We start from the raw sequence: 25,302 nt of genomic DNA, 5'->3' as shown, positions 1-25,302 counted from the left end.
AAGGGTCGCGGGCGTGTTGGAGCCTATCCCAGCTGTCATCGGGCAGTAGGCGGGGTAAACCCTGAACTGGTTGTCAGCCAATCGCAGGGCACACTGAGACAAATAAACATTCTCAATCAACCTAGGGGCAATTTAGAGTGATCAATTAAACTACCATGGATGTTTTTTGGAATGTTGGAGGAAACCGGAGAAAACCCACGCAGGCACGGGAAGAACATGCAAACTCCACACAGGAAAGCCGGGGCCGGAATCGAACCCACGACCTCTGCACTGTGAGGCGGACGTGCTAACCAGTCGACGGCCCATACTGCAGCATACTGTATTTGATTTTTTGTTATTTATTGTTAAGTATACTACGACTCGATATTGCATACAGTTATATTTATATCAAATAGACACACAGTGATTTTACGAGGCAGATGTAAATGTAAAAATATTTTTTCAAAACCACACAACAAATTAATTCCAGCGGTACCAAACACTCAGCCCGGCCTAGTCAATCTGTCGTCTTTGCCGATCGACGTCGAGAACGTACTTACTACATCACACGCAGTCCCATTGTCCCATATTGATTTTATATTTATTTTATGTCAATCACCATGCTCTGTGTGTGTGTGTTTTTTTTTTTTTGCTTGTTGTTTTTTATGTGTGCGTGCGTGTGAGTTGTAGTACGTACGTTCTTGACGCCGATTGGCTGTCGCCACTGCCGATGGACTGGGAAATAATGATTGAATGATTGATTGATTGGTTTTTGTGAAAATGAAACCAAACTACATCTACAAGATTGGAGCATAAACACAAGGGCAGAGCAAGAACACCATACACCATTTGAGATGTTTATTTCAGTTTGATGAAACAAGTGGAGTTTGCGTATGTAGACACATAGGACATAAAAGGGAAATCAATTTTACAGTACACGTTATCAGAACTCCAGGAAGTTGGTCACAATAGCAGCATTGTAGATCAGGTCTGAGATGTAGCCCATAGAGGTCTGTGGTCCCATTTGTGTGTGATGATGATGATGATGGTGGTGGTGATGTCCTTGGCCCTGAGTTACCTCCCAGTACGCTGGCTGAGAGGGAGAAGGAACAACTTGGTCGACAGAAACGTGGCTTCCGGCTCCGCCCCCGTATATAGCCTGATGAGCTCCAGACTGAACCAGGCTCTGGGCTTTGAAGTTCCTGAGCGCCTGGTAGGAGTGATTCGACGCAGAATGGGGAGGTGGTCTGGTGATGGGATGTGAAAACGCACCAGGAAGGAAAGCGGGGAGGGTCGACCCCAGTTGCGGCCGCTGATGCCGCTCTTCCTCGCAGAGGCGAGACTCAGAACGCTTCGGGGAGCCATGGGCGGCCTGCGGATGGAGCGATGAAGTGGATGGTGTAGACTGATTGCTGTAAAGTTGAATCCAGTCAGAGTAGAATTGTGGGATGTCGTCACAGGACTGGTTTTGTTCCGGTCGGAATATGTCTGCCAACGTGGTTGGGGAAGGGAAAGCCGAGGTCACCAGCCCAGAGGTGGGATCTACGAGCCCGCGACTTGCCACATGTTTGGTGGACTTGGCCAGTCTTCCAGTCTTCATACTTCGGGCTCTTCGGTTCTGAAACCACACCTGTGCAAGATTTTTATTTCAGTCTCAAATAGACTTCAACTCAATTTCATAACAATAAGTGTGTAGGCCTTCATCAAGGAAAATAATCATACAATACATTGCGCTCCGCGCTGTGCAGGTCACAAATAGATTTTTTTTTTACCACTATTATGGTTACGTAAGCAGGTGTTTCCGCAGCAGAGTGCAGCTTCGCGCCAAGGCAAAATATTCACACATCTCACACAAAATATGTAATGTGTAACTTGATCCGACGTGAAACGGACAGTTTTGTGTTGTTTTGCGGTGTCTATTGTACATCGTATTTTGTGTGTAATTTATTGCTTTCATTTGTTTTATTGCTATGTTGTTGTTGTAATGTAAAGTGCTTTGTTACAGCTATAGCTGTTGTGAAATGCACTATATAAGTAAAGTTGTATTGTATTGTATTGTATTGTATGGGGTACACCAGAACCATAAAATCCAATACTTAATCATTTCTTTTTTTCAAAGATGCCTCTCTGTTTTGAATACATGATTGTAGTTTTTAATGTCATGTTGTTGTTATTGCAAGTTATTTCGAATGCGCTGCCCTCATACAACTCAGGTGTGCCTACTGTTGTGGCCAGAGAGTTTAAATCAGTCCAATATGAAGCCAAACTCCTGTTCAGCTCACCCACCTGAATTTTGCTCTCGGGCAGGTGTGTGTGCACGGCCAGCCTCTCCCTGAGGGTGATGTCGGGGTAGGGAGTGATAGCAAAAGCTTGCTCCAGCTCCGAAAGTTGAGCTCGGCTAAAGATGGTCCGCTTCCTCTTTCTCGGACCCTCGCTCAGAAAGACAGGTCCGTCCGGCTCTGAGGTGGATGGGGCACTCTCGCCGTGCTCTTCAGCAAAAGGGAAACAAAGTTCATCAATCAATTGTAGTTATGATAGTTGTAGAAGTTATGTAGGATTTACTTTGTTGACTATTTTTTCCACAATACATGATTCCATTTTAACTGATGCTGATGGTCTCAAGCATGTATGGGATGATAAAAATAAATATTATACCCTTCCAATATTTTTAAAAACATAGGTATCAGACAATTCATTTACAGATGTTGTTTTGGCTTACCTTTACAGTGTTCCTGTTCCCCAAATAAGCCTGTCAAATCCACCACATCTGCCTGCTGGTTCTGCTTTACTAATGAGAAATCTGCATCCATGAACAGAGCCATTATTACCGCGCAAACACACTCACCCACTGATCCTTTGACAGATGATGCATGATTTGACAGAGATGACAGGGGACCACCTCTTATACCCACAGAGAGCACCACCCCAACACACACAAACACACACACACGCGCACACACACAGGATACCAGGTATTAAAACACCACCGACTTTAATCTCAAATTACTGAGAATGAAATCATGATGTTTTCCAAGTCCCTTAATAGATGAACAATACCGTAGCAACAATCATTTCAATCTTATTTTTCATCATCTACCATACAACAATATTATATTTGGTAACATTATTTATACCTAAAGTTCTTGAATGTTATGAAGATAGATATCAAACTGAAACACATTATTTTCCTAAAGAATAATCCCAGTGTTACACTGCCCATAAAGCCATGACATGTACATAATATTGTCAATTACAAATATACGTATTATATAAACCATCTACATCCATCACCATCTACGGTGAATTGTTACAGGGCCACGAAGAGTATAGACTAGTATGAACTGGCAGAAAAAAGGTTGGGGACCACTGCTGAAAAAAATAGGACCATATTTTTCTTTCAGATGACAATAAATGGTTTTATTAAATGTTCACAACTCAATGTCCCAGCATACAATGTGTGAATAAAGCCCATCATTCAGTCTCATTTTACAAACATTTATTCTCTATAACATTTGAATACATTTCCTAATCAAAAGTCTTTTACAAAAGATTGCCTACATTTTCTTCACTGATACAATACAATACAATACAATTTTATGCTACAAATTGTATCCCTTCTGGTGCAGTGTCAAAGGTTAACGTACTCAACATGTGTGAATAATAATGGTTTACAAGCAACAAAAACACACAAAAAGTAAATATATTTGACCAACTCAATAACTTGTTTTCTTCAGTGATTCGTGTAACAGACGCGCACACGAGCATGCACATACACTCACTGTAATGGGGTTAACCCTCCAAAATTGGAAGGGATGTTCTCCAATTTACCACACGAGGGCAGCCCAGTCTTGAATTCTTTGACTTCTCTCCAGGACAGGAGGAAATACAAATGCCTTTATGTCGGACAGTACTTAGTGGCAATGTGGCAGGGGAAAAGATCACGCCACCAATATGCAGTGCATGTGGAGTGTCACTCAAACTTGCGCAGGTGGTTGTAGAGGGACTGAACGTAGGTGAAGACACACATTGGATCTGGTTTCCGACCCATGATCATCATGTCATCCACTTCGATTAGCCGGTCGCAGCCAGCCTTCAGTCTGGAGACCGAAAGAAAAATACAGATCGTGAATGGGAGCTCTCGTAATACATGATCGGCCTGACCTTATTTAGCGTTAATGTTGTGTCCTTCAGATTTATCAGTCTCACACGTACTGTGTGAGAAGTAACAATATAAAAAGTCAAATGAACATTGTCAATTGGCAATCGAGATGAACTTTAATTCAATTTTTAACTAAATTAAAATATCTTGTCCAAATTAACACTGGTCAGCATGTGTTATTGTACCATTTGTGTTCTAATATCTGTTGCTTGGAGCGTTATAACTGCCATATAAATGCTATTCGTTAGCCCATCTATTGTTGCTTCCAGTGAGAATTTAATGTTTAACTGGATCACATTAATTACTATTTGTGTGTGCTTTTATTTTTGGGTCTTATCAAAAATATAGTACTGTTGGTTCTTCCTCAGGATAAGCGGTATAGATAGTGGATGGATGGATGGTTCTTTCTCGTGTCACTTTAATAATAGACAAACCTTCATGAATGGCTTCATTGAAACCAGACAAGCATCCTGGTAAAGTTATCTGTTCAACTTTGCATTTGCTGCGCAGCTGTAAAATTGTAAAAAGTTGTGAATTTTAGTGTCGGAAGTGATGAAGTGGTACTTTTAATCCAAGTTGTCATGCCTTGGTTTGTCAAAAAACAAACAAACAAACAAAAATAGTAAGGACTTTTTTTTTTTTTTTTTTGTCATACTGTACTTATTGAGGACGCTATACTTGTTTGCTGTCACTCACTCTGCAGTCCCAAAAGCCAGTTCAAAGTTATGCTTCCGGTTAGCCGGTGACAACGATTCATAGTCGAACTCTGTGGGAAAGAACGAGTGGACCAGGGCACAGAAAGCCATGCCGTCGCTCCAACTGGATGAGAAGTTCTGGATGTCTATGTTCTGCAGAAAAAAGGATATTAAGAAAGTAACATGAATTTTTTTTAAAATCTAAGAACTGACAGCTTAAAAATGGTCAATTGAAGATAAAAGAAGACAACAGCTTGGCCATAAAACTATCCCCACGTCCACATAAATATGATGGATGTAGCAGTTCCATTGTACTTTCATCTTTTCTTTTTTAAATTGCCTTTTTAAGGCTGCTGATGTTCAAAGTCAAAACCACAGATGTACTCAATTGTGTTCCTTTTTGTTTCCTCGTGTTTTTCTTATTTTAATTTTTTTCCAATGTGATGACAGAGAGGAAAAGACGTGGACCAAAAGTGGAATTGACACTTAACACTGCTGTTCTGTTTGAACATTTAATTAGGTCATTAAAAACAAATACAGATTACTTTCACTACACAGTTCTTATGCTGCCTGCTGATATAATACTATGTATAAAATTCCATGTTTGCTCTAAAAACGCTTTCCTGTTCCATCTCCATTATGTGCCAGCCAGGCATCTTTACATGAAGGGTGAGTAGTTTTACTTTATTTTAGGTTGATTAAATTGTCGTCAATTTACCTTTAAATGACAATTGGGTATATTTATGTTACTTGAAAATTTCCTGCAGATTAGTTGCTTTTTTTTTTTTTGAAATATTTTTTGATTAATGATGACAGTTTGAGACTGTAACCAATTACTTCACTGCATCAATTTCAAAAGGAAAATGAGTTTTGAAATTTGGAAGCGCCAAACAGCAGCACAAAATTAATTAAATACAAGTACACAAAACGTCCAAGAATTAAAAATATATAATACAGACATTAATCTCAGAGGTCACCTATTTAAGAAAGAGCACAATTTCAGCAATGACAAAGTAAGACCCCTTTCACGTGTTAAAGTTCACCTTCGGTGTGCATGATTCTTCACAGCGACTGTTAACTGATTGCAGACTTGTCTCAAATGCACATGATGTCTATCCTTGACTGAAATGGAACATGTCAGGTCATCAGATCAACAACAGAGTGTTTCCTCTTAGCCAGTGAGAGTCGTGGCTACGTCGAACTTGACTATTAACTAAAGCCACATGGAGCCGCTGGCACGGGCTGCTGGCTAACAGTGCAGCAATGTGTCAAAACACTTAGCCATGACCTAAAATGCTTCAAACTCTGTACCCCCAGAAACACACATTTACAAAACACACACATGCACGCATCCAACCACATTTCACTCCCATACAATGCAGATTAACTGAACACATTAACACTAAGTTTATTGGGTTGCTGAATAGGTAAAACAATAGAAAGGTGGACAGAGGTCACACTTCAATTTTGCTGCTTGTCTACAGAGCTAAAAATTGGATTTTGGTTAAGAAAATAAAATATCCAACTAAGACTCACACTACACATCCAGCCACCATTTTCTACAATTTATCCTGTTCAACGACAGAGGTGAGCAGGAACCTATCTGACTTTTGTCAAAAGGGTACGCCATGGTCTGGTCACCACGCAGTTACAAGAAAACAATAGTCAGTCAACCATTCACGCAGTCTTTGAGTGAGAATCAATCCCATGTGGCTAGCTGATTTGCAAGTCCAGTTCTTACGCTCAGTGACATCACCTACAAGGAGTTACAGCGATTCGATTTTCACTTTCAGTATTGAAGATGGATGAAAGGATGAAGTCCACACTATTGTCTGTGCATTGTACTTAAAGACCCTGTAAAGTGAAAATAGAATGTCTTTCAAATGTATAACGCACCACAGAGAACATAGTGTTGTAACAAGCCTAACAAGTTTGAATTCATTAAAGAAAAAAAAATTCAAAATCACCATATGTAAAATAAGGCTCCAAAATCGCATCTTTTGGATGCTGTTGGCGTGTCCGCTGAAGGCACTGAAAAAATGCCTCACTTGACGCTTACCTGTCAATCGAATACATTCCTGTATGAATCTACTGTAGCTATGTGCTCAAATGTCTGTAGTGTGGGTGGGTCAACTAATGCCAGGAAGCCCAAGTGCGTATTGGTTTTCGTTTCAGCCACGGCCCAAAATAATCCCAACAACTGAAATGGTGAAAAAAAGTTAAATGCTCTCTCAACAATTCACTACTAAATTGTTCTCAGTCTTTACACGTTTTCAGTACTTACCTTCAAGCGTATATAATGTATTTAGAAACAACTAAAATTACTTTACAGGGTCTTTAAATATGGACATGAACATAAACTAGCTTATATAAAAAAAATGTATTGTCCTTTGGTTTAAATGTGATGTGAATTGTTGTTTGTCTAGACATGCTCTGTGATTAGGTGGCGACCAATGCAGGGTGTACCCCGACTCTCCCCCAAAAATGATGATACTTATTGACAGTCCATTACCTGGTAGCCTAGAGTCTTAGAGCGACACCATTCAAGAAGGATTTGTTTGATGCTGCTGGCACTGGAAACGCCAAAACTTTGGGAGCGCTTCAGTTTGGGTTTGGACTCCATTAGTTTGGGGCGACTGTACAGATAACAAGCCAACATGTGTAAGTACTCTTCCATCGTTTTCATACAACCTAATACATAAACTGTATCTTTACCTGTTAGTGACGTCTGTGTCCAACCTCTCAAAGACTGACCGCCGAGCCTGAGCTCCAATGTTCCTTGGTAAAGTTTGGGACCTCACCAGCTCTCGCCTCCTTTCTCCTCCATGCCCGAAGGATCGCTCTTTGCTTTCATCATTGCCATCCCTGCAGGGGACACAGACGTCTTACACTTACCAAAACTAAGCTTTCAAATAAAGTGATCCTCCAATTTAAACTAACCTGTCATGTTGCGGTAACTCCGCGTAAGTCACCGTTTTAGCAGAGGGCAAAATCGTCTTGTCTGCAAAGACAGTCACAGTGAATCACAAGCATCAATAATAACTGGTCTCAGTGCGAGGGTCTGTCTGCCTGCCAACTTCACCTTGGAGGCGCGGAGTTCCCAGAGCTCTGATGGGTGTGGGGTTCCACGTCTTCATAGAAGACACTAACAGCAAACAAGATGTTTAGTCTGGAGTTGTGCAAAGTAGATACGTACTTAGTTGCGGTTGTCACAGTCACCTGGTGTAACTGGGGATTCTGCACTTGGCTGAGGCTGGATGGCGCTGGCAGTTGATTGGCTGGGTGGTAAGGCCTCTGAGACTGGAGGGGAACGAGAAGAAGTGGGGCTACCGGGAGAGTCTGGACAAGTCTTGACTTCTGCTGTTTTGGTGGTGGCCGTGATGGGGAAGTGGGCCATCCGCATGGCGACTGGGGCTGTGTGTTCATGTGGGAAGTCTCTTGGTGGAGACATCTTTCCATGTACCAGCAAGGAATGTTCTGGTTGGAGTAAAATAAAGAGATGACCAAAAAAAAACAAAACATATATTCATATAGCTGATATATTCTGGTAAGCCCCCTCTCTGTCCATTTTTAAAACACGGTTGAAGACACATTTCTTTTCTGGCTTTTGATCAGACCTGAAAGTTTCGGCTCTTTTCCGGTGTCAATTGTATATAGTGTTTTATGTCAATTTATTATCTTTGTTTATTTGTATTTTTATTTACATTTTATATATTATTTACATCGATATTTATTAATACATGTATCACAGCCTTTTATTGTTTTTGTTCTATTTATTGTACTGTTTGTACTGTTTATGCTTTGTTACAGCTCTTTTAAAGCTATTTTAATACAGTAAACAAAATACCTTTATTAGACACTCGAGCAGCAAGTAATAATCATTTTTGTCACTGACGTCATTGCCAAAGTGCAACAAAGCGCAACCCGTCAAAATGACCACTGTCATAGTTGGAAGAATTTCGAAATTCTGGTAGTCCTAGTGTTAAATACACAATGTGTATTTCTCTGTTTTGTTTTGTGTTTATTTAGACGGTAATCTTCAACTGGGGGGTGCCAATTAATCGCTTGACCCATTCTTATTTTAACAATTGTTCCATCTTCCATACTGCAGCTTGTTGTGAAACCACCATACTGTGCTCGTATCTCAAATATTTGCTCGCAAGTCAAAAAATCGGCCAAAAATCAGGTCATTTCTTGAAAAACTCAAAAATGGAGTCACTTGTATCATTAAGCACCATTGTATCTACAGAGAACCTATGCATGTAGCTCCCCAATCCTTGTGCTGCATCTTTGTGTAAGATGATAACATTCTGTAACAATAATCACAATGATACAAATTCTCAAATTTAACACTTTGGATAGCGTCTCTTTGTGTACATTTATTTGATTTTTGGAGATAAATAAAGATCACATCAAATTTGGAAAAACACAGTCTTCATTACAACTGACATTTCCAATCATTCAGTCCAGTTACAGTTTTTGTTTGAGCCTCTCCAACCAACTATAGGAAACAGCTAGCAGAGAACTGACAATGATGACATCAGTGTGAAATAGTCTGGGATTAATCTGCCAAATTTGACAAATCTATTCCAGAACCACAGAAAACATTACTCAACTATTTTAACAGGCTAGCACACAACATCCTCTAGTAAAGCAAGCCTTAGGAGTAAAATCAGCGTTTTTTTTTTTGTTTTTTTTTTAATTTTAAAGCCTTTCACTTAATTGGCTTGACGTCACTTTTGTGTTTGAGAACACGTTGTACTGGCATGATGAGAAACACTTGTGGGTACCTGTTGACGCAGTGTGTCCATTCTCCAGGACTGCATGTGTCGGGGCCGGGTCAACTTCTATTGGCTCCTCTCGCTCAATACTCTGGCACACACAGACAGTATAACACAATTAACATATTGTTTTTAAGAAAGAAGTGGAGTCATCTAAGACTTTGATTGCAAACCAGGGACTAATGCAATTTGGACTGTCAGTAGACCCGAGATCTCGTGTCGTCCTCCAGTCTACCAGCTATATAATTGATGGATGAAACGTGGAAAGAATGTTGTATGTGCGTCATATTTGGATCACACAAAGTGTGTTGCTACATTCACATACTGTTAGTAATGAAACATATGAATTTATCATTCAGTGAACGGGCCAGGCTCCTTCCTAAGTGTAAAAGATTCTGCTGTATATTGTATTCATGCTGTGATGACTCTTTCTAATAAACCTGCAAACTGGCAAAAAAGTACCTAACTAAAAAAGACTAAAGCGTCAAACGTGATTCTCTGTCAAATAACTGACATATGGAACAGCTCGCAGCTTTGGAGGACACGGAGCTCTATGTCAAGCACTCACATGATTATATACCATTTTGGCACTACAGGGAACAATGGAGAAACTGATAGCTGTGCACATTTTCGCAAGGTTAAACCATGTAAGGCCTTGATACATCAAACTGACGTCGGAGGTCGTGAAGCGTCGTGGCGCCTTTAAACGCCGTCTGATTGGTGTAGTGACCACCGTATGTTGAATTGGCGTCGCCATTCGTGACATTTGCTCAATCTGATTGGCTGTTAGCTAGCAAATCAGCGCGCGGAGCACCAACGGGAAGTGACAAATCGGATAAACATTGAGCACGCCGTCGCTGCCTTAATCTTCTTACAAGTACAAGAGCGAGGGTTGACAATGTAAGTATTTCACAATACCGTGTCAAAAACGTGATGGTTTACTTCGCGTGGGAGTTCATCGTGAGCGAAGAATAGAGCCGAATGCAATGTTTACGTTGTTATAAGCAGACCCCGGCCAACATTTTTCCGGTAGGAGTTTTCTAACCATGAGGAATGGTGATTACCGCCGCCGATGGTATGGAAGGGTATTACATCTTATGCATGGGCAGAAGGTACTTTAATGGTTAGCGTCGCTGTCTGTCGTTGCGGTGTGTTTTTCCAGCGTGACGTGCTGCCAGCCGGCCGACCGCCACAGGGGGCAAGCGTCTGTCACTGTTGACGAACGTCGTTTTGGTGTATCAGGGCCTTTATTAAATGACACAACAGCAAAAGACCCCTTAAAAAGGCTTGCAGGAGGTAAAACCGCAGGTAGAAGTGATGGAAGTAAGCGAACAGCTGCTTGTGTTTCAAACTGTCAGGGTGGAGCTGAATGTGTTTGGCGGAGATCACTGAGGCCATTTCACCGCTTGGTTTGCAGTGTCACCATGCGTACAATCAAAGCATCAGCTTCAGGGTACTTGAAGCAGGCTCAACATATTCAGGTTGTCTGCAAGTAGCATGAAAGGGGAAACGCAGAGCCGCATAACTACTTTATTTAAAGGCCATCATCGACACCGATTTGGCAAACACAAATATCTTGAAATGAGACAGGGGCACATGGTCGCAAAGTGGAAACAGCTGACTATCAAGCAGGAGGAGGGGGACAAATTGTTGGATGTCTTTTCTGTGGGAAGGGAAGCTTCCCTAAAATGCAATGTGGGTCAGAGGGGGGGAAACACGATGGCTGGGCTGCTCCCGTTCCTGTAAACTCTCTCCATTATCTGCACTTCTGATTTGCTGGCAGAACACTCTGCAACACTTCACATGGCACACACGACTGACAGGCCACCTGAGGTCATGACACACCCATCATGTGCCAACATTCTGCTCTCATGAGTATGGCCAGAATTGTCATGATTGTGTTACGAGTGTGAGTGTAAGCAATCTATTTTAAAAGATAAGAAAAGAAAAGATAATAGATAGTGGATGGTGTTCAGAATCTTTGGGAAGGCTTCCATAAATGCTTGTGCATTTCGCTGCCCTCTTTGAAACACTATCAATGTGAAATTGCCTGTTTGCTTGTTTATTTAACATATAAACCAGTAAAAGAAATGACAGTGTACATGTTCAAAACAGAGTAGGAAGAAGAAAAAAAGTATCTAGTCTTACACCTTATTCAACAAGTTATTCATATAGTGTATTGCAAACAAAGGAAAAAATGTCAATAAGTATGTTACAGATTCCTCCAAACCTGAAGTCATATGTTTGTCACTTTTGATTTGTTTTCAGTCTTCCACTACGAAGATTTTTAAACCCATCTTGACGAACATCATACACAACTTTGTTGTTGCTAATACCGACTAAGTTTCCCAAGTACTACATACTGGGATCACTTTCAATTCAAAACGTTAAAATGTACGTTTTGTTTCTATTTTCAGCTACAGTTATCCTGCGGTTAGTTCTGCATGTATCAAACCCAGTGTTAGAGTACATTTAACTATATTCACCAATCAACCATCTCTTTCAGAGTATCTCCAGTTTAGACCAAACATATAGCAGACTGTTTGCAAAAGTCACAATAGTGGCTGTTGCCACAGGATCACTTGCACTGGGAAACCCTTCTGTTTAAACAGGCGGTTTGAGTGTGCATGGTGAGTGCCACATCCTGTTTAGTCAGAGGATATTGTTTAGCTGTCACAGGTATCTCCATGGAGGCATGAGTTGCTGGCGGTGGCTGGGCTGACGGGCGGGGTTGATGAGCAAGGCTACTTATTAGAAATAAATATAAAAATCACACCCACATATACATAAGTGGCAATCAACTCATCCAACAAGTGTAATCCATCCATCTATAGTGCTTATCCTCTTTATGGCCGTGGGTGAGCTCAAAGCGATCCCACCCGGGAGTGCAGTGCACAAATAATCAACCAATGATCGTTGGCACATTCAATAATAAAATTGAGCATTTTCAATGAACCAAATAAGGAACGACGCAAATGCAAAATCCTGAGATTTGAACCGCAAAACCTCTTAACTGTGAGGCAGAAGTACAAACCACTGGGCCACCATTCCTCAAATACTTCTTAGTTTAGGTTGACGCACGGAGGACTGTATAAAAAAAATTAAATTGACCTAATGGGAAAGCAGTTCCTTATACTTGCTTTACAGAAGTATTTACTCCATTCAGGATATATAGTATGAAGCTGTGTGTGTGGATTTGTGTTGAGAAATACTGTACATTGCAACAGGGCCTGCAAATTTTATTACTAAGTTTGTAAACCTGGCTGAGGTTGCAATTCTCATACGACAGTCTAAAAACTGAGGTGACAGGACAGGCATTTCTGTGCATTTCATTTTATCGTAACCTGATTCCTCAACACCATTGAATTACAATGCAGTGACAGCTGGTGTCCTCACAGTATAGAAATACCATTAAGACCTCATGCATGCACACACACGCAACACACACACACACACTCCTGTAAATATATCACATCAGTGGAAATGAGGTTGTGGTCTCATAATCTCCCTCCTGGAATGTAAAGAGGAATCCAACACCCTTTAACCACCTTTTTTTTTCTAAGTAATTTCCACAACCTACAATTTCTTATAGAAAAATGACTATATCAACACTTTGCATTGAGGTGGAATATATGCGCTAAATACATAAACTTGGATATTAGAGCACAGAGCTTCTTGCCTATCGATGTTTGTGTTGGGAAAGGAGAAGCCCTCTTGCTGCGTAGTCATGTAGCAAGAATTGTTATTTCTGCTATTTCATATGCGCTCTTGTAAAGAATGTATATTGAAACCGTGCGGGATCATCAACAATGTCTCTTCATATTTAATGATAGACTTAAAGCTTATTTTTCTATACAGCTCACGGTTAGGCTCAGGCTCAGGCTTGTTGTGAATCATCTCAAAACTATGCTGGCATCGGCTTAGATTGATGAGGGATTCCCCATAATGTACCAAACTCTTTTCTCCCACTAACATAACTATAAGTCGAAGTTGATATGCTGTTTATAAATGGTAAGATTTTTTTTCTTCACTGCAAAACTGCTGACCTCATTGAGACTTTTATCATTATCATGTCACAGAAATGGAAAAACTAAATGACAGTCTCACCATTATGTCCTGATGACCATTGGTGGCTTGTGTGCATTTTTTTCTCACCGCATTCTTCTTTGTGGTAGAACACACTAAATAGTTGTGCTCAGGGTTTATTCATTAGAGTTTGTCCAAACCTCAGTCATCAAAAGTGCTTGCATCTGTTGCAGCTCCATACTGTAGCTTATCTTTTGTAAATTGTTGCTTCAAGAATACCGTTCAGTGTAATTTAACGCTCTGAAAAAACTCTGAACAGCATTTCACGTTGGTGAAATTGCTCGAAAAACGTTTTATTCTTTCGCAAATTGTGTACTGTAGGTGTGTACAAAATAAATCGCTCTGTCTCTGTCTCTCTTCCTTGCTGAGTTCATTTTCCACTCCAATTCTCCCTACTAGTAAACTGTATCTCCTACATATGGCAACAATAGAGCGTAACTCCCTATCTGGGCTATCTTTGCAGTCCATCCCCCTCCTTCCAGCCTTCACTCTTGTGATTCTCAGTTCCTGGCAGTGATGCAGTAAGATGAGGGGGAGTTTGACATGCTAGGTGAGAGGTCAGGAAAGTATGACAAAGGTGGACCCTCCTGGATACAGGAAAAGACATGTAGGAGCATTACCAAACACAAGGGCTTGACCTTGACTTGACCTTGACCTTGATTTGAATGGATTTTGGATTTAAAGAGTCAAGCCAAGCATATTTTTTTTTGTTGTGTTTGGGTTGATTTCCACTTTAAGGGACAGAAAATAGTGTCCAGTCAACACAAAACACACTTTTGTACAGCAGCTGTCAAACTCTGATAGTTACAGAAGAGGCAGCTATTGTTTACTGGTACTGTGTGTGTAACAGACAGAGACTGGTAGACATATTCCAGCAGATCTGGGAATTTTACAAAAAAAATGCGGTCGGTTTATGATCTACCGCCTACAGCCAGAGTACCCTTCCACTGTCTGTCTAGCCGCCTTTTCGTCCGACCGTAAAAATAAGAATTGCCTATAGGCCGGTCCGCCCATGATTTTAAACGGGCTTCCATTAGCGTTTTTTGACTAACAACTTCGACATATTACCATTCGCGGTACAACCTCGCTGAGGCACCTATTCATTTCCAGCAGAGTCGACGCTCTTTCCCACCACATGTTTACAAAATCTTCATGCTTGCCAAAAACCACAGCAGGTGAGATCACTAATCAACACCTCTCAAAATTGTTTTCATGCTCGCTTTAAGTGCACGCCCCACTTTCAAAACTGAGGCCTAATGTGGAGCCACATGACCGATATTAACTACAAAGCTATATTTCACGCACTCAGCTGGAGAGGACATTGTCGTTAGGGCTACGGAATGGAGCCCGTATCACGTCAGCCCTTAGGCCAAACACATTAAAGTTGGACATGATGCAAGTCGAATCAAAATTCAAGTTAATTCTATAGCAGGCCACCATCTGGAATCACTAAGTGATGTGTTTTTAGATCTAAGATGAATGTATTGATTTTGGCATGCACAGAAGTATGTTAGCAATTTACTAACTAACAGGACAAAGTGTCCACTCTCTAAAAACAGTTGGGTCAAAAATAACGCAAATTACTTGGGTTGATTTGACACAACTTTCTGATTTGTTTTTTGAGCCAAAGTGTTGTTTTGTTTTGTTATGTTTTTTTGGGACCCAAATAATTTTAGAATGCAACGTGTTTGCCACTTCTTGCCCAAAGTCATCTGGGATGGGCTTCAATTCACCTGATACCTAATTACACGCTAAAAACATTTGGGGTAAAAATAACACAATTTTGGGTCAAAAATTGACCAATCCACAAATTGGGTCAATTTGACCCACTTTCTTGTGTTGTTTTGTACAAAACAGACCAATTTTTGGGGTTGTTTTGTACAAAACACACACATTTTGAGGTTGTTTTCTGCAAAACAACCCAGAAAGTTGGGCCAAATTGACCCAAGTAGTGGATCGTTCCTTTTCTGACCCAAAATTGTGTTATTTTTAACCTAACTGTTTTTATAGCATAGGACAAGTATAGAAAAAGGATAGATGGATTTGTGATTTCCACTTATTGTATTGAAATAGTAAATACACACATGGTTGGGGCAGTTTTCTCAAAGTTTTTGCCAGTTACATTTACTGATCGGATCATGTTCCCACTCTAGTCCTTCTCACAAATAAAGGAAAAACTTTCATGCGGTCAGTCGTCTGTTGAACGTTGTTGAAAAGGTCAGCAGCCCGCACCCCCGCTGCTCTCACCTCTAATTGACCAGTGCACCACTTAACAGAAACAGCTTGAAATGAACTCACCAGCCACAATATGAGGTAGGTATGGCCAATGAAAAAAAAGATGGAAGACAATCTTTCCTTTACATTCACAGTGAGAAGAGCGCAGATCTCCACCAATCGGACAATCCTCGACATGTCCGTCTGATTTGTGTCTTGTTTGATTGAAAACCACAAGGTGCAGAATGAGATACTGTTTCACTCTGCTTATACGAGTATACACAACAACGTTGTATTGATCCGCATCAACGCTTCTCGTAGCCTTCCTTGGCCCATGTGACACCTCTTTGCGATGTTTTATGGAAATCACATCTTCATATGCAGTTTTTGCATAATAGTGCTAACTACTAAGCAAACCCCAAAAAATCAAACCTCTCATCTTATGTCATGCTTGGCAGAGTTATTGACCAAGTGGTATTAATTCAACTTTAATAGAGACGCTTTTAATAATATTCCATTCTTCAGCTAAATGGGATTTACTTTACTTTGTATTGTTAAAGCAACACTGTATCATGTCAGTTTTTGTTGATTATGGCAGCGGCATGTGGACAAAAGCGGTAGTGCTTTGACAAAAATCAACCACATTTCCCGTGCGCGCAAGTGCGTATTGTCGTGAAATCCTGAGCTTTCGCTGGCCTGCAAGTTGGACTGAATTACATTTTTTATTTGCAGTGGCTGTGTGGAAGATGAATAGCGATGAGGTAATGAATTTAATTTTATTTAAAGAACACGTTTTTTGTTTGTTTGGGGGCTTCTGTCATGACACCTGTAATAGCATGTAGACGTTCGAATCGACGCCCGTCTTTATAGCGATAGGAGGAAGTGAGTATGACATAAAGCAATTCAGGACATTAGTCATTTTTTTGGTGTGCCAGGGTTACTCCCTCCCTCCTAAAAAGTTGCTTAGTGCCAGTAAAAACGATACAGACCCCCCCCAGCCCCCAAGGGCATGACAAAGTCCCATTGAACTCCTTGTATGTCAATGTTTCATCAAAATAGTTGTGAAACAATTTTATTAAGGTCGAATTCTTGTCCAGTGCTGCTTTAAATGAATATTTTTTGTAAAGGCAGAATATTTAATAACCTAATGCTGTGTTCAGTGAGTGAATAAGATGGAAATATCACTTCCTGATGCAGCTGACTGCCACGATATTGGATATATTGATGTTGTCTAGCAATAGTGGCTCCAGAGGGCATTCAAGTTGTACCACCGGCAGGTCAGTTATTAACTTGTTTCCACAGCGATGATGACGGGAACACAGTCTATTGTCTGGAAGTCATTAAGAGAGCCAAGGGGTAGCCAGGGAGTAGCCACATACCTCTGTTAAACTCCCCCCCCCCCAAAACACATGCACACTACGCACACATCCACGCTATTCTCAGCTGTGCAACTCTTTCAATTTGATTTTAACTTTTCACAACATCCATTCTTCTGTGATTCTTATTGGTATTACTTTTTTGTGAATCGACAATCAAAATTAGCCGTAGGTGTGTTTTTTTTCTCTGTTCCGTCTCACACATTAGTGTGTGGATATAGTATAGCCGCATAAGAGAGTGAAGTTTGGAAGCAGCCAATCTCAGAGAGAAGGGGGAGGGGAGGCCTCACAGCCAGGAGTGATGAGTTTTGGTCAGCAGTTATATGGGGAGTCTCTACAGACAGTTTGAAAATGTCAAATTTCAGTTTTTTTATGGAGATAAATATCTTCACCGGTCATTCCTTGCTCGGCAGAGGAACTCATCCATGACTGAAACACATAGCGAGTGTTCTTTCATTCAAAAAAAGTGACCTGTGGAATACAATCTCATGAGAATCTCCCATAGACATTTGTTCTGATTGTAAAAAGCCTAAAAAAATAAAATAAAATAAAAAACGTATCCACAAGGCATGATAGCATTGAATTGCAGGATTCATCCATTGATTTTCTATACCGCTTGTCCTCATGGACGCAGGTGAGTTGGAGCCTGGCCAAATATAACATGTTGCTGTCTATCATTTGCTCTGGTTATATAACACACATCATTATGCTGTGTTGTATGTTGTGTTATGTTGTGTTGTTTTTTTTTCCTCCCAAAATCAAAACACCTCAGCTCTGTATGAATTTCTTTTTGCAAGACAGAACGCACTGCGACCAGCCCAACATGTACCCTCATCGCCCAAAATTCACTGGGATGGAGTCCACCTAACTCTTGACCCAAATGAGGAAAAGCGCTACAGAAAATGGATGGATGGTCGGATGGATGGATGGTTTCCAGAAAGAACCCAAGTCACTGGTAAGCACTTTAGTGGGTGACACTGCTGACTTCTGTAGCCAGAATACGATCGACTCTTTGTGACTTTCGGTGTACAAAGTTGTTGGTTTCTATCCTGAAGAGGGCAGGCTGTGTAAAATAAATACCGTGGATGGTTGAAGGAAGAAACCAAATGATCAACACATAAGACAAATGGTGTATTTTCAGCATCTGTTTAGTCTTCAAAACGGCTGATTGGAAGACTTGGGTAAAAGGTAGACTACACTCATATTCGGCAAACAACCATTCATATTCACAGCGACAGTCACTGAACGGGAATCGATCCCGTGCTGGGAGCATGAAAATTTTCCTGTGGACCTCTACACTAATCACTGACGTAAATTCACATTGATTTAATTACTGGCGAATGAAATCCATTTTCATTTGGAAATAAAAGGCTTGGACAAAGAAATTATAACAAAAAGAAGTGCAGTACTGATACAAACTACATCCAAATTGTTTTCCTTTTTGATGTTTGTCTTAAGTATAGGAATATTCAAGGCCTTGGTTTGACCAGATACTTACTCATCTATATTGACAAAAATGTTGTGAGCGTGGCTGTTGTAGTCTACTAATTTATCTAAGATGCCTTCCAATTTCTTCCTGTTGTTACTTGTAAGTCCAAAGACCATACTGCCGACTTTGTGTCTGCACATATTCTCAGCACCAAGTAAATAATTCTCTTTCTACTGAGATCAGCACATTAAAGCTCCATGAAACGATCCATCTTCTCGACTAGCTAGTGACAAGCTAGCGTATGCTGCATGTGTGTAGATAAGCATCAAGGGTAAGAGTTGTGTAATATTAGTGAGGGATGGAGCTAATGGTTAAGGGATGGATAATAACTGCCCCCAAGCTCAACTTTTCCTTTTCAGGGTATCAGCTCTTAGTTTTGTACTGAGCCATAAATCAAGAGCATCTAAACTCTATTCTGATTGAGAGAAGTCGATAACCCCCTGACCTGGGAAGGCTAATCATTTTTCATCGGTTGGTTGATGTTCTGCAAATGAAACAAACACGTGCAGGCTTACTTGGGGGCCGGAGTCTATCCCAGCTGACATAACGCATGTGAGGGGGGGCAGGTAATCAAAATCATCTGATAACAGTCATAAGTACGTAATATAAAGATATGTTTTTCAAAGAGAGGGGGCCAAATTTACAAATGATTGATCATATCATGACTATCGTGTACACTACAGACTGAAGCAATTAGTTGTATTCGCATGATAAAGTTAATAATAGTATATTTTAAATATATTTAATTATTATACTGAAAAATAATCTGAATGCATTAAAAGTATTTTGCAAAAAAGCATTTCACAGGCAGTTTAACTATCTTATAGCACCCAGTCCTCTGGGAAGACTTTCTTATAAGATTCTAGAGTGTCCGTAGGAACGTTTTTCCTTTTTGATTTCAACCCAACTTTTATGATGTCATTCAACCTAAAAGAAAGGTTGTGAAGACTCGCAATCTGGGTTCGATTTCATCTGAAATGTGTTTAATGAGTTTGAGGTCCGGGCTCTCATAGCTAGAGGGCTAAAGGGAAATCAGGCGTCACACCTGCCCTGTTGAATGAATCGATTTAAAAGTGTGTATCCATACGTGTCCATATAGGGTTGGTTGTTACTGATCAAATCTCTTAACCTCTCTTAAGCAGTCAGACACATCAATAAAGTTAATTTATCATTTCCACCTTTTTGTTTGTGAGCTGGAGACAAACAGGCCTGTGCACATCACTTTGGCACAGAGACATTCACCTTGGATTGATGGTAAAGAATGCTGCAGTGCGTGTGTAAAACTGTCAGTGTTGCAAGCCGAACAGACCTGTCTGAACAGCCGAGTGAACCGCACGTATGTCATCCACATCAGTGTCTTCCGGACAGGAAGCGCAAGAGTGGCAATCTTGTTTGGAAAAAAAACCCAAAAAACCCCAATGAAACGAACCGTTCCAATGACGGTAGCCAAGCAGACTCCCGGCGCAACTTTTGACCGACAGCAGGGGATCTCCCACAGCGTCACGGAAACAAAGGTGCCCTTGTTTTGTTTTGCTTTGGCCACATGATTTCACAGCATATAACATTCCTCGGATGTAGCCACCAAAGGCAACAGTGAGGCAACAGTCACCTTAAGAGGCGAAATGAATGAAATTTGCTTGTGCACCTAGTTAACACGATACGTGACGGCAATGAATGTTTGATTGTTATCGTCTTATCGCATCGTTTCGGAAGGTGTAGTAAGGTTCTCGTTAGGTTGGCTTGTTTGATATGGATCGATGAGATGCTTCGTTGCAAAAAGACCCCCTCACGTGTGTCGTGAGGTAAGTCTCCGTTTCATTTTTATAAGCACTTTAGACACGGTTAGTTGGATCGTTGTTTTATTTACGGCATCAATGGCGGGTTTAAACCTGAAAGAAGGCATTTTGTGAAGGCGTTAGAGCCAAAATGAAGATGTATTGTATTGGGCAGGTGTGTTTGCTGGTGTGACGTTTCAAAGGCTGGGGGCACGATGGGGGCTTCACATGAGCGCGGACTTTGAAGTACTCGGATGTCGCCGGCTTGGTTTTCGTAAGTGTCAAATTACCGATTTAATGTATTTTGTAGGTAGTATTATGTGGCCGTGAGTGTGCAATAGCAATATAAGGTACTATACAACTTGAACTTAGCGTTGCCTGGGAACTAAAAAAAAAGCTGGCGTTTTTTTGGAGGTTAATGTCAAAAAGTCTTTGCGGGCCCCACTGCTTTATTTTCAGTGGAAATCGGGTCGAAATGGCGCTTTGACTGTTAAAGGTTGCCGACCCCTGGGTTGTAGTAAACGATATTTTGAAAACAATACAGGAGACGTTGGTAAACAACACGTTGATTGACACAAAAAAAACACGCCAAAACACAAACAGCACATGTGCTCACTCGCTCTCTCGCTCTCTCTCTCTCTGTCCCTCTAAAATCCAAGTGAGTTCAACAGCATCATTCTCCTTTCTTAAATGTCTCCTCCATCTATGTGTCTCAGACTCAAATTTTTTCCTTTGGACTGTACTCATCCCTATTCTCAAACGTACTTCCCAAGGTTTCAGGATGGTGCAAACTTTCAAATAAAGCACAATACTGTTCTCAAGCTATGTAAGGTGCAAAAACAACCTAAAATTACCAAGTGTAAGTAAAACACTGAGGGGGAAGATAAATCGCCTTTCTCTACAAACGGAGCGGACCTGAAATATGTAGAAGACTGTATTGTCACTTTAGCAGGGAAAACAAAAGTCAAACAGACACTGAGTTCTTATTAGACTGTGATTAAAGTTGGGCAAATAAGAGTTGAAAATTCGAAATGGTTAACAAAAAAATGAAAATGTGACATTTGTGTGCAACAGAGGAGGAAGAAGCAAACCTACGAACACATGAGGCTTCCTGTGAGTGAATGCGTGAGAGAGCAATGTGATAATGTCATTTAGACGGAAACTGTTTATCTGGTTAAGATAGAACTGTTTGGAAAGGGCAGACAAACGCAACATAACAATGAAACAGAAAACCACTAAAGACATTCCGGAATTTAGTGTTCCTGAATTGGAATCCGATGCGGAATCTTTATTTAAGAATCAAACGCCAGGAGTCGAACGCACTAACCTCACAGATCACAGCAACCATACTTCACAATAGTACGACATATTTGACTCACGACTGAAACAGCACACGTCCATCCTAACCATACCTCTCCGAAGTATACATTGTCCCATGATACAGTAGTAGCAGTATCGTGGAGTGCTGCTTTCCAACCTCACTGACACATCCCGTGCAACCACAACACAAACACAGCACCAGCTCCGCTCGCAATCTGCTCCTTCACCGCAAGCAGCCCTTTCCCAGTTTGGAAAATTGCATTGCAATTACTGGAATACACTTTCAAAGGGGTATTGTTTGTTGAATTGTCACCCATATTACAGACACTCTTTCACCCGATTGTGGTCAGTCAGTACAAATATGGCAAAGACAGAGCAATAAAGAGCAACGGTTACCACACAGGGGTACTCGCGCTGGATACCTCCCTTGCAAGAATGTGGTGAAGCTATAACTAAAACAAAACGAAATCCAATTAAATTGCAGACATGCTAGCATCCTCTGAAGTTAGATGTGGAGAAGAGACATTGCACTATAGGGTCTGAAATATGGCTCCTTGCCATAACACCCCTCAAACGTTTGACGTAAGGGCTCATTGAAACGGTTTTGGTTTGGTCGTTTTGACAAGGATGCTTGGGGTGTTTGCCGGATAAAAAGTGTTCAAATGTGAACGTTTGCTCACTTACATTGGTTTTGCTGGAGACTGCAAATGTGGCTCGACTGGAGAAGCGGCCAGCGGATGGGCTACTACTCGAAACGGGACCTGTCACGACGGCGGAAACTCTTGAAGCGGCTGGAGGACTGCTTGATCTGGGGGACGAGGAGAATGCTGCAGGGGTGCTCGCAGCGTTGATGTGACCGCCATGGCCGTTGTGGGTTTGTGTCCGACTCCCCAACGCGCAAGGCTGGTTGACGCTCTGGGGCGGGGAGTCGGCCTTCCCGTAGACGGCCTCCTTGATATCCCGGTGATTGGCTTGGATGTCATTCGGGTGGCCCTTGCCGTTTTGACTGCTCATTCCGCCGAGGAGTTCCACCTGTCGGCTTAGAGCTTGCAGCTGAGTTCTCAGCTCTCGGTTCTCCTGCTGGAGCTGAGTCATGGCTCGCCCAAGAGTCCCACTCAGGCTGAGCGCGTCTTCCAGGCGATGCTCCATGCCTAACTTAAAGGCACTGACGTCCATATGGATCTCCCGGATGGCCTCCCTCAGGGTGGACTCATGACGGGCCAGAGCCTCACACACCGTCTCCCCCTCCGGGCTGGAGGCGCGAGGATGACATAAGTCTGCCATCTCAGCCAAGGTTGTCGCTTCCAATGTGTCAGCCTTCACTTCTGGTGCGATGTTAGTGTCCAGCTTCAACTTTCTGAGGGACTGGCTGGAGGGGCGGGGACTGCCGGACGGAAGGTGCAAGGTGAGGGAGAGGGCCCAAAGTCTGATCTGGTTAATGTCTCGCTCAGTGCTGTCACGAGCTGCCTCTTCTCCAGAGAAGTCTGCTCTTCAGGTGTGGATGTGTCCTCTGGAAGCGTACAAGACAAAAACAAGAAAACGTAACCTTCGGCAAACAGTTCCTGTAGATGATCCCATACATTAGTAAGATTTCGATTATGGTCTTCCATTCAAAGTATCACTAACTTTTTACAACACAATCCCCAGACAACAACAAAAAGAACGCAACATGTGTTTCTTAAGGAGCTCACATAAACTCTTCTTATGTTTCGAAACCCCCATAAAACACAGCGATGAGGTAATCTTCACCAAACAGCTGCAGTGAACTTACCTCAGCCTCATTCTGAGTTACACATCACAGCTGTATGACATTGCATGTGTGTGTGTGTGTGTGTGTGTGTGTGTGCGCGTGTGTGTGTGTGTGCTCTGCACTGCCGGTTCTGGTTTGTTTAAACGCTCAGGCTGAGCTCTGCTTTTGTCTGGAGGAGGGAGCAGAAGGGGTGGGAACAAGGAGGAGGAGGATGGCGGTGGAGTGAGGAAACATTGGAGGGTCATAAATTTAGGGGAGGGGAGAGCGGTTGGCAGATGGGGGGGGGGGCTCTTTTATAGGCACTATGTAAACTATCAGAAAGACTTTCCTCCTCTACTCGCCGCCTCTCCATTCTTCTCATTGTCATATTCTTTTTTCCATCTCCTTTATTTGATTCGCTTTAATGAGGATATAAACCTGTTGCAGCTTTGTTGAGCTTTATTGAAAAAAAAGAAAATCAAGATTAATGGTCCCACAAGTGGGAAAGTTGTCTTGTGCTCTTTCCCAATGCTACTCTCATAGAAAAAGTATATGATGAAAAATGTAAGACAATATGTTGATACATTGCTTAACACTGGACATTAATCGAATAAATTAACAAAACCAATGACGCATCGATCATTTTCAGTGCCGGTCACCCACATATCCCAGCAGCCTCGGGCTAAACTGATAGCTTAATTATGCTTCAGGAGTTTTTGTGGAACTATTTTGTAAGATCCCACTCTGGATGAAAAAAATGTTTTTTAAAAGTCATCCCTTGCTTGCAAACAACTAGGCATAAGATTAGCAAATAGAAGCAGAGCTAAAGAACCTTAGGCAGCTGGGCGGAATGAGAAGCAATGAAGAATTAGCAACATTTTTCCTCGACAGCTAGGTTTAGCACCTGTTTTTGCTTTTAATTAATTGTACATTCCAAAATATACAAATTCAAACCGATATATTTAGTGCTATATGCTATACGTTATCACGAATAAGTGTTGCTAGTAACGTAGCAGCCATGGCTTGCTAACGTTGGAGTGTCGCTTACTATCGCTAGTCTTTCTGTGATTTTACAATAATTCAAATTAAAGCGAAGTCCATATGACTTTAAGCACAACGCACGCTTTTGTTTCCCGTGTGAATTTAAACCACCATCCTTATCAGTTCATTTGTGTCAAACGGTCAGCATAAACTCTTTGCTCCTGCTGCTTGTATGTCTGTTTAGTGTCTGCCATTCGGCCATCATTATCTGTCCATCCACTTGCCCTGACAGTGTTTCGTTCCGATAAATAGCGCGACTGGAGTCGAGTGAGAAAAGCTTTCAGTGCAGTGACTGTCAATCACTTAAAGTCCATCACGGTGGGTTATGTGTTTGTTTGCTTAAACGTACACTACCTCACACTTCTATTCCATTACCTGTTCTTTTCCATTATAGTGATGTTTGATGTCAAGATGAGATAGATGGCCAGTGACCGCCCCATTGTAACTGGACCCCAGCAGAGCAAACATTCCACACACTAGATAGCCTTTTGCGTACGTGTGTTGGGGTGGGGGTGGGAGTGGGGTGGTCCGTGTGTGTGCATGTGTGTGTTTGTGTGTAGTAAAAGGAGTGTGTCTAACACTAAGAGAGCTTTAAAATGAGGAAGGAACCTGGCGAGCTGACTTACTGGAATATTGTCACCCACCACCCACCCACTTC

The 25,302-nt window shown here is 41.5% G+C and overlaps 3 protein-coding genes across 5 annotated transcripts in view; 1 reads left to right on the top strand and 2 right to left on the bottom strand.

Moving 5' to 3' along the window:
* Positions 1-841: 841 nt before the first annotated feature.
* On the bottom strand, positions 842-2,834 carry sebox (SEBOX homeobox). The gene is made up of 3 exons (XM_086035735.1): positions 2,699-2,834; positions 2,266-2,468; positions 842-1,609 (listed from the first exon to the last, which is right to left on the bottom strand). The coding sequence occupies exons 1-3, from the start codon at positions 2,799-2,801 to the stop codon at positions 923-925; spliced, it is 993 nt and encodes a 330-aa protein (XP_085891861.1). The 5' UTR covers positions 2,802-2,834; the 3' UTR covers positions 842-922.
* Positions 2,835-3,458: 624 nt separating this feature from the next.
* On the bottom strand, positions 3,459-23,755 carry smtnl2 (smoothelin like 2). The gene is made up of 10 exons (XM_086035924.1): positions 23,646-23,755; positions 22,559-23,384; positions 9,624-9,705; positions 8,053-8,310; positions 7,916-7,978; positions 7,774-7,834; positions 7,549-7,698; positions 7,346-7,469; positions 4,835-4,986; positions 3,459-4,076 (listed from the first exon to the last, which is right to left on the bottom strand). The coding sequence occupies exons 2-10, from the start codon at positions 23,156-23,158 to the stop codon at positions 3,950-3,952; spliced, it is 1,617 nt and encodes a 538-aa protein (XP_085892050.1). The 5' UTR covers positions 23,159-23,384; positions 23,646-23,755; the 3' UTR covers positions 3,459-3,949.
* The window catches only part of gemin4 (gem (nuclear organelle) associated protein 4), a 37,374-nt gene continuing 22,451 nt past the window's right edge, over positions 10,380-25,302 (top strand). The window contains exons 1-3 of one of the 3 annotated variants that reach the window (XM_086035919.1): positions 10,440-10,514; positions 16,647-16,675; positions 18,092-18,245. In XM_086035919.1, the coding sequence (XP_085892045.1) occupies positions 16,661-16,675; positions 18,092-18,245 (169 nt within the window). In that variant the 5' untranslated portion in view covers positions 10,440-10,514; positions 16,647-16,660. Of the gene's footprint in view, positions 10,515-16,646; positions 16,676-18,087; positions 18,246-25,302 lie in introns of all 3 variants that reach the window. The other 2 variants (XM_086035920.1, XM_086035921.1) reach the window with 2 other exon arrangements.

This window comes from Filicampus tigris, chromosome 7, assembly GCF_054856515.1.
Source record: "Filicampus tigris isolate MCC_2025a chromosome 7, RoL_Ftig_1.0, whole genome shotgun sequence".
NCBI lineage: Eukaryota > Metazoa > Chordata > Actinopteri > Syngnathiformes > Syngnathidae > Filicampus > Filicampus tigris.
This window is presented reverse-complemented; position numbering and strand designations above follow the sequence as displayed.

What these genes read in the sequence shown, in the direction of transcription:
- sebox (XM_086035735.1), bottom strand. Translation starts at nt 2,801, where the DNA reads ATGGCTCTGTTCATGGATGCAGATTTCTCATTAGTAAAGCAGAACCAG. An exon ending in GGAACAGGAACACTGTAAAG is followed by an intron (nt 2,469 to 2,698) that starts GTAAGCCAAAAC and finishes CTTTTGCTGAAG; the next exon opens with AGCACGGCGAGAGTGCCCCA. An exon ending in TGCCCGAGAGCAAAATTCAG is followed by an intron (nt 1,610 to 2,265) that starts GTGGGTGAGCTG and finishes AATCTTGCACAG; the next exon opens with GTGTGGTTTCAGAACCGAAG.
- smtnl2 (XM_086035924.1), bottom strand. Translation starts at nt 23,158, where the DNA reads ATGGCAGACTTATGTCATCCTCGCGCCTCCAGCCCGGAGGGGGAGACG. An exon ending in CAGTCTCCAGCAAAACCAAT is followed by an intron (nt 9,706 to 22,558) that starts GTAAGTGAGCAA and finishes TGTGTGTGCCAG; the next exon opens with AGTATTGAGCGAGAGGAGCC. An exon ending in GAGTTACCGCAACATGACAG is followed by an intron (nt 7,699 to 7,773) that starts GTTAGTTTAAAT and finishes TGTCCCCTGCAG; the next exon opens with GGATGGCAATGATGAAAGCA.